Here is a 13,743-nt window from a genome sequence, read left to right as displayed (position 1 = left end):
ACCATTGCTCACTCCTGTGAACAATTAGGTTCTGTTATTAATTAGGTTTGTACATATCACCATTTTTTTGCATTTTAAACTTTCTGGTTGTGACTGTAATAATATCTTTGATAATTTTCCTTTCTTGTGTGGGTTTTACTTACTCCTTTTAACCATCACAACAGTGGTCCTATACCTTCCTTTCTTTCCTGAAGATGATTTAAAAATTTTCTTCCATTTTTGTAAATCTTTAATGTTGAGCCTCTTTCCTGTCTCTTTTGGATGCTCTGAAACAGGTTGCTTGGATTGTAGAATATTTTGAAAGACTGCTTATGAAGCAATAGCAGCAGGGGGCAATTCAGACTTCCCACACTTCTTTAAATACCAGTTCTTTCAGGTGTCTTTTTTGTTTGTTTGTTTTTGTTTTTTTTTTCTGAGACAGAGTCTTACTCTGTTGTCCAGGCTGGAGTACAGTGGTGAGATCCTGGCTCACTGCAACCTCCACCTCCTGGGTTCAAGTGATTCTCCTCCGTCAGCCTCCTGAGTAGCTGGGATTACAGGTGGCTGTTACCATCCTAGGCTAATTTTTTTGTATTTTTAGTAGAGATGGGGTTTCACCATGTTGGCCAGGCTGGTCTCAAACTCCTGACCTCAGGTGATCTGGCCACCTCGGTCTCCCAAAGTCCTGAGATAACAGGCCTGGCCTCAGGTTTTTAATTTAACCCAAAGAAAAGAAATAGATTCAATGTGGTTGGGGATACAGACCTTTCTTCCCAGATTCAACCCATGTATTTTCTATTTTTACTCTGTACTTCAGTTTTGTTTGTCATTGTAATTTGTAACCTCACTGGGTAGGAAATAATTGTTGGTCTTCTAATTTAGAATAGCCCCAAGCACATGGTTATTAATGGTAACATGCTTTAAATGTCCTTGGTTATAAAAGGAACAATGTTAAACATCACTTGATTTTTTTGCTTTCATTTTTCTTCATTTTTGGCTTGCAGGTTTTATGTTGTATACTCTCAATAGGTGGTTCTCATACAAGAATGGGGTCAGTTCTAACAGAGTTACAAACATTGGAAGAAGATGCATTATTTTGGCACCAAGATCTAAATAGTTCCATTTCCCAATGCAGTTTAGTGGTTATTAGTGTGACTTTGAATCTTGGCCCTCTTAGTTCTTTGTTTTGTCACCACAGGCAAGTTTCTAACACAAAAATTAGGGATAGTAATAACCAAATTCTGTGAGTTTTTGTGAAAAATAAAGGAAATAATTTACAGTTGAAACCTGAACAAGGTGGGGATAGGGGCACGAATCTTTTGCACTGTCAAAATCTGCATGTAACTTTTTTTTTTTTTCTTGGAAACAGTCTCGCTGTCACACAGGCTGGAGTGCAGTGGCATGATCTCGGCTCACCCCAACTTCCGTCTCCCAGGTTCAAGTGGTTCTTCTGCCTCAGCCTCCCAAGTAGCTAGGACTACAGGCACACACCACCACACCTGGCTAATTTTTTTTTGTATTTTTAGGAGAGATGGGGTTTTGCCATGTTGCCCAGGCTGGTCTTGAATTCCTGAACTCAGGCAATCTGCCCACCTTGGCCTCCCAAAGTGCTAGAATTACAGGTGTGAACCACTGCATTGGGCCGAAATCTGTGTATTACTCAATTCCCCAGAGCTTAACTATTAATACCAACTATTGCCTGGAAGCCTTACAGATAACAATTAATACATATTTTGTATATATATTATATACTGTGTTCTTAAAATAAAGCAAGCTAGATAAAATAAGATATTAAGAAAATCATAAGGAAGAGAAAATATATTTACTATCCATTAAGTGTAAGTGGATCATCATAAAGGTTTCCATCCTGTTCAGTAGGCTGAAGAGAAGGAGGAGGAAGACAAAGGGTTGATCTTGCTATCTCCAGCTTAGCAGGTGCAGAAGAAAATCTGCCTACAAGTGGACCTGTGAAGTTCAAACCTGTATTGTTCCAGGGTCAACTGTATCAGAAAGATTTGACTACTATGAGCTAAGTGGTAATCATCATTGGTCCGGAATGATGATTTTTAGAAAGTGACTTTATGATATCACTGAGATGCCCTATACCAAAATACTGAGATTACCAATACCTTCCTTGCCTGTACTACAAATGTATTTTTGCCATTTTGGTTTCTGTTTCTATATTTTGAATTCTGTTTCTATATTTTAAAATCCTAACATGATCCAGAAGGCTGGGAGATGCTCCTAATGAAAGAGAGAAACCTGGAATATTCTATTTACCAGATTGCTTCCTCTCATACCCATATTTTGAGATACAAAGTTGTCACAAAGTTCCAACTTATTTGGTATCATTCAAAATCTGATGAGCTTGCATTTTAAGAAGTGTTGATCAGTCCCATTTAAGAGCAGTTGGTATGAGTTCACTTTACTTTATTTTTTGAGACGGAATCTCGCTCTATTGCCCAGGCTGGAGTGCAGTGGCACGATCTTGGCTCACTGCAACCCCTGCTCCTAGGATCAAGTGATTCTCCTGCCTCAGCCTCCTGAGTAGCTTGGATTACGAGCACTCGTTACCACATTCAGCTAAATTATTATTATTATTTTTTTTTGTATTTTTAATAGAGATTGGGTTTCACCATATTGGCCAGGCTGGTCTCGAACTCCTGATCTCAAGTGATCCACCTGTCCCAGCCTCCCAAGGTGCTGGGATTACAGGCATGAGCCACCATGCATGGCCATGACTTCGTTTCAAAGAGCACAGAAAAATCTGGGGGTCCAACAGCCTTATGGAACATCTTTTGAAGCCTGGTCACACAGTGGGGTCTTTAGGTGATGGTGAAGTGACAGTTTTGAGTTGTTTTCTTTGGTAGTAAGTGTTGGTTAATTCTAACAGCAGGAACAATTCAGGAGTCCAAGAAACAATCTTGTTCACATTGCATTGATTTTGTTACAGTTGACACTAATTTAAAAATTGGTAGGCTCTAGAACAGAAAGACCTGTCCCCAAAGTACCTTTTCTGAAAAAGTTGCCCTGCCTCAGATGTCGTGTATCTGTTGAACTTTTCAGCTACTGTGGTTTCCAAGGAATGCACCTGTATCAAAAATGAGCTGAATTCCTAGGGATGTCAATTATTCATTCCTCCATTCCAGCAAAGTCAACAAATATTGACAGCCCACCTTGAATCACTGGGACCCTGGATGTAGTGGTGTTTACATATTCCGGCTCTTTTGGGGGACTTTACAATCTAGCTGGGCAGAAGAGGAAACATGCAAATAAATTAAATTCAGGGTCCTGTGAGGCAAGTGAACAGCCTTGGTTACCTAAGTTTTGATAATAACATGACTAAAAGCTCGGTTCCACAACTCAGTAGCTGTGTGCCTTGGACAGGTCATATCAGATCAGGAAAGGTCAAGTGAGAATGAGTTGCCGAACGCAGCACTCCTGGATCATGGTTCCAGCTCCAGGCAGAGGGTCACATCGTGTCAGGTGTGCGAAGACAAAATAGTCTGCAGAGACCAGTGTGGCGTTGAAATGAGGTGTGGTCGCGACCTTTGGCGCCGGAGAGGCGAAACAAGAGGGGGGTCTTCGGGCCCTCAGGTGTGCCTCAGCCGCCCGAGGCGAAGCGCACGTGGCAGTTGGCGGGAAATCCCTGGGGGTGGAGCCTTGGCTCGCGGCCCGGCCGCCCCGTGCTACGTCATCGAGCAGCTCCCCCCCCTCCCTTTGCTACAAGTCGCACGCGCGGAAGTAAACACCGCTACGTCATCAGGGCGCGTCCTCGCCTTTCCCCTCCCATCTCCTCAGATCGGTGGACGTGCTCGCCTCCACTCGGGGCCAGGTCTATGTCCCGGTTTCCCGCAGTCGCGGGCAGGGCGCCAAGGCGGCAGGAGGAGGGTGAGCGGTCAAGAGACCTCCAGGAAGAGCGGCCCTCGGCTGTTTGCATCGCCGATAGAGGTGCGGTCTGCGGGACGGTACGGAAGCCAGCGGGAGTTACGGCGTGGGGGTTTTGAGGGGGATGAAAGTACGCCTTTGGCCGGCTGAGAAGAGTAGTGAGGAAGCCGTGGCGTTCTCCTGGCTTTCCAAGCCCGAGGCGAACTTTGCGTCCAATGAGCACTTTGCCTTAGAGGGGGGCGGTCCCAGATCCAAGTTGGGCGAAAACCTTACTGGGGGGCGAAAAAGTGAACCCCAACGCCCGAAATGCATTCTGTTCTTAAACAGGCTCACAAACCCTTTGTTCTCTACCCATTCATCCTCCCCCCTCCTTCGTCGGGCCGCCAGCCTGCCTTTGGGTACGGTATGAAGGGAGCCAGTTTCCAGGAGCCAGTTTCCATGGTTACCCACCACTTGGCCTTCTGGGATATCAGTCACTCTGAACGGGGACCTAACTTGAACCATGAATCAGAAGCAAACACAGGTGGCTTCTAATCCAGCTGAGAATTTTCTGCTGTGTTCCAGTTTTTGGTCTGTTGTTAAATAAAATTGGGTTTTGTGCTTCTGTGTAAGTATACATGTGTATACGTTGCCTTGAGCTATACTTGCTTTGAAAAGTACTTTGAGTTACGCGTGAACAAATGCTCAAGTTGCTGAATTTCACCAAAAAGTTGTTCTGGGCTCTTTAACCCTCACTTACAAATTGTACATGAGCGATTTAACTGAGAAGTCATGGATGATCCCTTCCAGCCCTAAAATTCAATATTGCCTTTCTGGTTTCAGTCCTGAGAAGTTGAGTCAGAGATATCTTTACAAGTCTTTTAATTGACTTGTTTTTCTGTTATTACAGAAGAGAAAGGATGCACGTCCCAGGAGGGAGGAACTACTCCAACTTTTCCTATTCAGAAACAAAGAAAAAAGATTATTCAAGCTGTGAGGGACAATTCATTCCTTATTGTTACTGGAAATACAGGAAGTGGTAAAACAACTCAACTTCCAAAATATCTATATGAAGCAGGTGAATTTTTTCTGTTCTAACATTGGAAATATTTTTAAAATATCCTGTTTTCAAAGGCCAGTAGGAATTCTGTACTCCATGGTTGCCTACTATTTGCTTTATAGTCCCTCTTCTCTTGGCACACCCCCTTCCCCTATGTCTCCCTTGCTTCTTTATGGTCTATTTCAGGTTCAGGAATTAGTTGGAATGGCAGATTTTCCCATTTTTAATTACCATAATAATCTCAAATATAATTACATCTAGATATTAATTCCATTTTATAGAATAAGGTTGTCTAGCAGTAAACTATTAACCATTGGATACTGAATTAATTTTGAGGGGGAAGAGATATGTGATACCTGTTGCTGCCATTAGTACTTCTTGGTTCTTTCTCTAGAGCATTATCAGGTAAATATTTATCCCTGACTTTGCCAGCACAAGCCAACTAACAAATTACCTTTAAAATATGTTAAGTAAAATTAATAGGAGGTCTTTGGTTTGGACTGATCCCCCGCACTAGACCCAACAGACCAAACCAAAATGGAGTTACTCATACTGAAGTTCTCACGCCACCGTCTAGAAACTAAATTTTTCATCTAATCTTCTGAGAAATCAGGAGAAAGAGATAATAGCCAAATCCCCAAACAGACCAGTTTTAGCCAGCATCAAGAAGTTTCCTCTGCTTTAACTTTTGCAAAAAAAAGTAACTTTGAAATTAGCAATCTGCTTTTTATTTTCTGTTTCTGCTTTCCCTCAGCCCTTTTCTGTCTATACAATCCGCCTCCTCTGCTCAGCTCATTGGAACACTCATTCTATTTTATGAGACGATGGGTTGATGTGATTCCAGAGTTGGAATCACAAAAGCCAATTAAAAATTTTTCGTCGGGCACGGTGGCTCACCCCTGTAATCCCAGCACTTTGGGAGGCCGAGGCGGGCGGATCATGAGGACAGGAGATCGAGACCATCCTGGCTAACACAGTGAAACCCTGTCTCTACTAAAAATACAAAAAGAAAAATTAGCTGGGCATGGTGGCTGGTGCCTGTAGTCCCAGCTACTCAGGAGGCTGAGGCAGGAGAATGGCGTGAACCCAGGAGGCGGAGCTTGCAATGAGCCGAGATCACGCCACTGCCCTCCAGCCTGGGAGACGGAGCGAGACTCCGTCTCAAAAAAATAAATAAATAAATAAGAATAAAATTTAAAAAAAAGTTTTTAGGCCGGGCACAGTGGCTCAAGCCTGTAATCTCAGCGCTTTGGGAGGCCAAGGTGGGTAGATCACGAGGTCAGCAGTTTGAGAGCAGCCTGGCCAACATGGTGAAACCCCGTCTCTACTAAAAATACAAAAATTAGGCATGGTGGCGGGCGCCTGTAATCCCAGCTACTCGGGAGTCTGAGGCAGGAGAATTGCTTGAACCCAGGAGGCGGAGTTTGCAGTGAGCTGAGACCATGCCTTTGCACTCCAGTCTGCGAGACAGAGTGAGATTCTGTGTCAAAAATAAAATAAAATAAAATAAATTTGTTGTAATTTTGTCTTTTGACAAGTGTCTTTCAGTATGACAGAACTTTCTGTCATAAGGTTTGTGAAGAACAGTATTACATTGGATATGATTTGCCTTAAAAAATAACATATATTATTCTAATGCTTCAAATCTAAGGTGCCATCTATTAAGATACATCATTATTTTATGTGCAGTAATCCCCTCTTATCCTTGGGAGATGCCTTCTAAGACCACTCAATGCCTGAAACTGCCAATAATACCAAACCTGCGTATACTATGTTTTTTCCTGTACATACATACATACCTGTGATAAAGTTTAGTTTATAAATTAGGCACAGTAAGAGATTAACAGCAACCACAATAAAATAGAACAGTTATGACAGTATACTGTAGTAAAAGTTTTGTGAGTGTGGTCTCTCTGTCTCTCAAAGTGCTGTAATTTTGGATCTCCGTTGACTGTAGGTAACTGAAACATTGGAAAGCAAAACCAAGGGTAAAGAGGGACTACTGTATTAGTAAGAATGGAAACACGCCATCAATTTTAAGATGCAGCTCCATTCCCAAAGATATTAAAATGGTATATGGAAGGTGTATAGCTATAGATATAAATATAGATTTTTTTTGAGATGAGATCTTAACTGTGTTGCCCAGGCTGGTCTCAGACTCCTGAGTTCAAGCAGTCCTCCTACCTCAACCTCCTGAGTAGCCAGGGTCCTGAGTAGCTGGGATTACAGGTATGTACCACTGCTCCCAGCAGAAAGGTGGCATATTTAAATCCAGTTTTAGGCCAGGCATGGTGGCTCATGCCTGTATTCCCAGCACATTGGGAGGCTCAGGCAGGTGGATCACTTGAGGTCAGGAGTTCGAGACCAGCCTGGCCAACATGGTGAAACCCCATCTCTACTAAAAATACAAAATTAGCTGAGTGTGGTGGCTTGCGTCTGTAATCCCAGTTACTCAGGAGGCTGATGCAGGAGAATTGCTTGAACCCAGGAGGTAGGGGTTGCAGTGAGCTGAGATTGTGCCACTGCACTCCCGCATGGATAACAGAGCAAGACTATCTAATAAATAAATAAATCCAGTTTTACTCTTGTGGCAAAGGTAAATTTATTTTGGGAAGTGTGTGGAATTTTATGAATTCCTATGTGTCAAAATTCTTGGCTTACCTTTAGAGTAGATTTTTAGACAAAAAACCAAACAAAGTGAAATCTAATTTTAAAAATATATTTTTTACAAAAAATTAGGTGTGGTGGCGTGCGCCTGTAATCCTAGCTGCTCAGGAGGCTGAGGCAGGAGAATTGCTTGAATCCGGGAGGTGAAAGTTGCAGTAAGCCGAGATTGCGCCACTGCACTCCAGCCTGGGCGACAGAGCAAGACTCTGTCTGTTATCTAGCAAGACTCTAGCTGGCACAAGCCTGTTATCCCAGCTACTTGGGAGGCTGAGGCAGGAGAATCATTTGAACCCGGTACGTGGAGGTTGCGGTGAGCTGAGATCGCGCCATTGCACTACAGCCTAGGCAACAAGAGTGAAACTCCGTCTCAAAAAAAAAAAAAAATATATATATATATATATATTTTTTTTGAGTGGTATATATTTTTTTTTTGAGTGGTTACTAATATGTATTATTTTAAATTAATATTTAAATTTTCATGGTGTGGACATAGCAATGTGTTTTTAATTTGCAGGATATTCTTTTGGAAACATTCAAGCAGTTTTGTATTCATTGGCCAAAAACAATTTAGCTCTAATAGGAAGACAATTGCTAACATTGTTGTATTTCTTTATCTCTGGTTTTGATAGGGTTTTCACAACATGGTATGATTGGTGTAACTCAACCACGAAAAGTAGCTGCTATATCAGTTGCTCAGAGAGTAGCTGAAGAAATGAAATGCACTTTGGGATCCAAAGTAGGATACCAAGTTCGTTTTGATGATTGCAGCTCTAAGGTACAAAAGTCTTGTTGGTATTTGTTTCTTTTCTTTTTCGGGACATGGCCTCGCTCTGTCGCCCAGCCTGGAGTGCATGGCACAACCATGGCTCTCTGTAACCTCTACCTTCTGGGCTCAAGTCACCTCCTACCTCAGCCCCTTGAGTAGCTGGGACTACAGGAGCATGCCACCATGCCCAGCTAATACTATACACTTAACAGAAAGAGTGGAGAGAGTTCTGAAAGATTTTTAACTTCAAAGTTCAATATATATTTTAAATAATTTATTTTTGTCATTCATTGTTAATGCTTTAGCTCTCAAGTGTCTGATATTCATCCCATTTTCTCCTTCCTTAGTTTATAACTGACAGTTTATTTTCTTAGGATTCTCTTATTTATGTTTTTTAACTGTAAGGTTTCTTGACGTGTAGGTTTTTAAAATGCTTTATTGTAATAAAATATATATAACTTAAAATTGACCATTTTACCATTTTGGTATACAATTCAGTGCCATTAAGTATGTTCACAATGGGCTGGGTGCGGTGGCTCACTCCTGTAATCCCAACACTTTCGGGTCCGAGGCAGGTGGATCACCTGAGGTCGGGAGTTCAAGACCTGCCTGATCGACATGGAGAAACCCTGTCTCTGCTAAAAATACAGAATTAGCCAGGCGTGGTGGTGCATGCCTGTAATCCCAGCTACTCAGGAGGCTGAGGCAGGAGAATGGCTTGAACCTGGGAGGCAGAGGTTGCGGTGAGCTGAGATCGCACCACTGCACTCCAGCCTGGGCAACAAGAGCAAAACTCCATCTCAAAAAAAAAAAAATGTGTTCACAGTGTTGGGATCACCATTAATACTTTCAGAACTTTTTTTTTTATCATCCCAAACAGAAACTCTTATCTATTAAACAATAGATTAAAACCCCCATTTCTCCCTCCCCCTAGCCTCTGGTAACTTTTTTTTTTTTTTTTGAGACAAAGTCTCACAGTGTTGCCTGGGCTGGAGTGCAGTGGCGCGACCTCCACTCCCTGCAACCCCTGCCTCCCAGGTTCTAGTGATTCTCCTGCCTCAGCCTCCCAAGTAGCTGGGATTACAGGCTCCTACCACCACACCCAGATAATTTTTTGTATTTTTAGTAGAGATGTGGTTGGTCTCAAATTCCTGACCTCGTGATCTACCCCCCTCAACCTCCCAAAGGTTTACGGGGATTACAGGGTGAACCACCGTGCCCTGCTGTAACTTCTATTCTACTTTCTGTATCTACAAATTTGCCTACTCTGGCTACCTCATACAACTGGAATCACACAGTATTTTGTACTTTGTGTCTCTCTTATTTCACTGATTATGTTTTCAGGTTCATTTATTTTGTGTGTTTGTATTCTTGAAGTCAGTGGAAAGCTGAGTTAACAAAATCAATCAATTAACAAAATCAGCAAGCGTTAAGCATCTTCTATTCTATATCCATGGCACCAACAAATTTAAGATTCTCTTTTTAATAGTGAATATTATAATTTACATTCCCTGCGAATTTCTTAATCCTGTCCCAGCTACAAAACGATCCTTGGTTTACATATGTTCCCTAATAGGAATGGCCATCAAATATGGCACAAGTTGACCCCCCAAAATACTATCTTTGCCTTCCTAGTGGTCACTGTTTTTTCTTTCTTCCTTCCCTTGTTTTATGGATGTCATTGCTGTTATTCCTAGCCTTTGGACCTTTTACTCACCCTGTTTTAATGCTTGTTGAGTAACACATTTTTATTTGGAGATAGTGTCTTGCTCAGTCACCCAGGCTGGAGTGCAATGGCATGATCTCAGCTCACTGCAGCCTCTGCCTCTCAGGCTCAAGCAGTCCTCCCGTCTCAGCCTCCCAAGTAGCTGGGACTACAGGTGTGCGCCACCACACCTGGCTAATTTTTATATTTTTATTAGAAATGTGGTTTTGCTGTGTTGTCCAGGCTGGTCTTGAACTCCTGAACTCAAGTGATCCGCCCACGTCAGTATCCCAAAGTGCTGGAATTACAGGCTTGAGCTACTGTGTCTGACCTAAGTAACACATTTTTTAGTAGGACAGTGGGGTAGGGAAGAGGAGATAGTGGGTGAAAAGTATGCAGCTACCATTTTCTCATTTTACCTGAATCCTCTGAAGTAGGGGCTGAGTCAGAAAGATAAATCTCATTTCACTGTTGTTTCCCACAACTTGCTCACCTAATGCCATTGCATCATCTTGCCACTTTCCTCTGACTTTATTCTATCTCCTTATTGGTGATTTTTGTTGCTTTGTCCAAGAATACCCAAGTGAGTTATTTGTCCCTTTTTTTGTATAGACAGCATGCTTTGTGACTTACCATCATTTTGTCTACATAAGTTAGACTATTTTATGTACCCATTTGTTTAGTCAGATTGGTTTGATCACTTAATGTTTGTACCTCTTGAGGAAAAATTTAGTTGGGAAAGTAGTGGTGAATTTCTGTGACTCTGCTATTTGAACATTAGGAGACAGCAATCAAGTATATGACTGATGGATGTTTACTGAAACATATTCTGGGAGATCCAAATCTTACCAAATTCAGTGTCATTATTTTGGATGAAGCCCATGAAAGAACTCTAACTACAGTGAGTATTTTATTTTTTTTATTATTAGCAAATAGTTTACTTGTTTGGGTAGCTTTTTACTATATAGAGAATTGACTCCTCTTACTTTTTAATTTAATTTAATTTTTTAGAGATAGGGTCTTGCTCCATCACCCAGACTGGAGAGCAGTGGCATGATCATAGCTCACTGCACCCTCGAACTCCTGGGCTCAAGTGATCCTCTCACCTCAACCTCCCGAGTTGCTAGTACTGCAGACATGCATCACCGTGTCTGGCTAATTTTTAAGAACATTTTTTGTAGAGACTGTTTCATTTTGTTTCCCTGGCAGGTCTCGACCTCCTGGCCTCCCACCTTGGCCTCCCAAAGTGCTGGGATTACAGGTGTGAGCCACTGCACTTGGCTCTTATATTTTAATCTATTAAAATAGGAATTCCTTGGATAGAATAGCAGTGTATTTAAAATAGCTTGGTTGTTAAGTGCACTTGTGACTTACTAGAAATTTACTTTTCTTTCAGGATATCTTATTTGGTTTATTGAAGAAGCTATTTCAGGAGAAGTCTCCTAATAGGAAGGAGCATTTAAAAGTGGTGGTAATGTCAGCAACTATGGAATTAGCCAAGCTCTCTGCATTCTTTGGAAATTGTCCAATATTTGATATACCTGGAAGGCTTTATCCAGTCAGAGAGAAATTCTGCAATTTGATTGGTCCACGAGACAGAGAAAATACTGCGTATATTCAAGCGGTATTACTTGGCATTCATTTAATGTCTTTTTTTAATATCTGTGATTCTTACTAATTAGGTAGTTTGATAATTCGTTTGTTCCCCACTATTTTAATGACAGCCCTCACAGGTCCTAGAACTTTTAAGAACCAAGTTTAATTTTTCTGTGGGGCAAGGGAAATGGTGGTAAGGGAATGACTGTATTTCCACTAGCATATTATGCCTGCATTTCTTGCTTCAGATTGTGAAAGTCACCATGGATATCCATTTGAATGAAATGGCTGGAGACATCTTGGTTTTTCTGACTGGTGAGCATTAGTATCAAGTTAAAAAACTTAGTATTTGTAAGGAATGTGACACCCAGTAGAGTGCTACCTTTGTTGAGAATTCTGTGCCCTTCTCAAGTGTTGCCCTAGCTTTTTTTGATTATCTGAATAATTTTAGCTAAAAGATATATAAAAATTGTAAGCTTGCTGCCAAAGAGAATTATATATATGTATGTCAAAGACATAATAGTATATATATATTTTATGTCAAAGGCATAGTAGTGTGTGTGTATATATATACAGACACGCACCCACATGTATATGTCAAATGTCAAAGACATCAGGCTCATTAGTAAATATATGTAAAACACACTGACCTTTTAATTGAAAGAAATTAAATAGTGAAATATTGTTTTTATTGGTCTGTCTTAGCTAGAAATGTAACCTGACTAAACAGACCTGGGTTAATTCCATTATTTCAAAGGACATCTCACCAGGTTCTTCTTTGGGTGGTGGCATTGTACTGTGTGATAACAACACATAAGATGTAGAATCTATGTATCATAGACAAGCATGTGGCATTTTTGGAGATCAAAAATAAAATAGTTAAATCCTAGACTAGTGGTGTAACTTTTCAAGTAGCAGCACCCTCCTAATAGGAATTAGTAGTTTCCTTGTTTACTTTTTTCCTCTGCCTTGTACTAATGTCAGAAGTGAGGGATTGTAACAATCTTTGCCTTTTGGAGATTACTTATTTTGAAATTTACCCAAATGCAATAGCACCTGGACTAGCTTTTCCCCTTTGTTAACAATTTAGTGAGTCTTCTTAAATACTATGTTAACAGGGTGAAAAACTTGAAGATGATACATATTTTTATTCCTTTAGAGATTTAAGTTCCTTAGAAACTGATGTTTCTTCTACTTCAAATTTTTTGGTTGAAATGTGGTACAGCTTAGGTGTTCATCTCCTTTACATTAAATGAGAGATTTACAGTAATTTCCAGGCAAAATTAATTTTAATCTTGACATTTTCTTTATTCTTAAATTAATTTTTCTGTTCAGTTCCTGAAGTTTTTTTTTCTTTCTGTTTTAGGCCAGTTTGAAATAGAAAAAAGTTGTGAGTTACTTTTTCAGATGGCAGAGTCTGTTGATTATGATTACGATGTTCAAGATACCACCCTCGATGGCTTGTTAATATTGCCATGTTATGGATCTATGACAACAGGTAATTTCTCATTAGAATAGAAAATTTGATTTTTTTAAAAAACTTTTTATTGAATAATCAGGTTTACAGAAAAGCACTCAGGTCTTAAGTGATTAGGTTAAGTTTCACAAACCAACCTCACCTTTGTAACCCACATCCAGATTGTGAAACAAATCAGTGAGAACCAGCATTCCTTGAGAGAAGTGATTTTTGCCTGAAGTCTTTTTACATTTCACTTTTTCGAGAGCCTTGGATATCCCCCTTATTATCGTTAAGAGTATTGTTTCTCCTAGCAAAACAAAACTGTTGGTGAGAATTCTTTGAAATGAGGACAGTAGTTTCTTGCTGGTATTACTGTAAGTCAAACCTAATTTGCCATTGCCACAGAATTTTTAGAAATTGTATATATCCAGGTATATCTAAGTCTAAACACAGTGGATTGTTTTCCTTTTTTTTTTTTTTTTTTTTTTTGTAACCGAGTCTCGTTCTTGTCACCCAGGCTGCAGTGCAGTGGCGCAATCTCAGCCCACTGCAACCGCCACCTCCTGGGTTCAAGCGATTCTCCTTCTTCAGCCTCCCAAGTAGCTGGGATTGCAGGTGCTTGCCACTATTCCCTGCTAAGTTTT

General features: G+C 40.8%; 1 protein-coding gene across 3 annotated transcripts in view; it reads left to right on the top strand.

Annotated features, from left to right (window-relative positions):
* The first annotated feature begins 3,676 nt into the window (after positions 1 to 3,676).
* The window catches only part of DHX40 (DEAH-box helicase 40), a 53,984-nt gene continuing 43,917 nt past the window's right edge, over positions 3,677 to 13,743 (top strand). Inside the window, exons 1-7 of one of the 3 annotated variants that reach the window (XM_030923383.1) lie at positions 3,677 to 3,930; positions 4,757 to 4,924; positions 8,203 to 8,348; positions 10,826 to 10,945; positions 11,441 to 11,668; positions 11,889 to 11,955; positions 13,007 to 13,138. In XM_030923383.1, the coding sequence (XP_030779243.1) occupies positions 3,819 to 3,930; positions 4,757 to 4,924; positions 8,203 to 8,348; positions 10,826 to 10,945; positions 11,441 to 11,668; positions 11,889 to 11,955; positions 13,007 to 13,138 (973 nt within the window). In that variant the 5' untranslated portion in view covers positions 3,677 to 3,818. The remainder of the gene's footprint in view (positions 3,931 to 4,756; positions 4,925 to 8,202; positions 8,349 to 10,825; positions 10,946 to 11,440; positions 11,669 to 11,888; positions 11,956 to 13,006; positions 13,139 to 13,743) is intronic. The other 2 variants (XR_004055019.1, XM_030923384.1) reach the window with 2 other exon arrangements.

Source organism: Rhinopithecus roxellana, chromosome 19, assembly GCF_007565055.1.
Source record: "Rhinopithecus roxellana isolate Shanxi Qingling chromosome 19, ASM756505v1, whole genome shotgun sequence".
Lineage (NCBI taxonomy): Eukaryota > Metazoa > Chordata > Mammalia > Primates > Cercopithecidae > Rhinopithecus > Rhinopithecus roxellana.
This window is presented reverse-complemented; position numbering and strand designations above follow the sequence as displayed.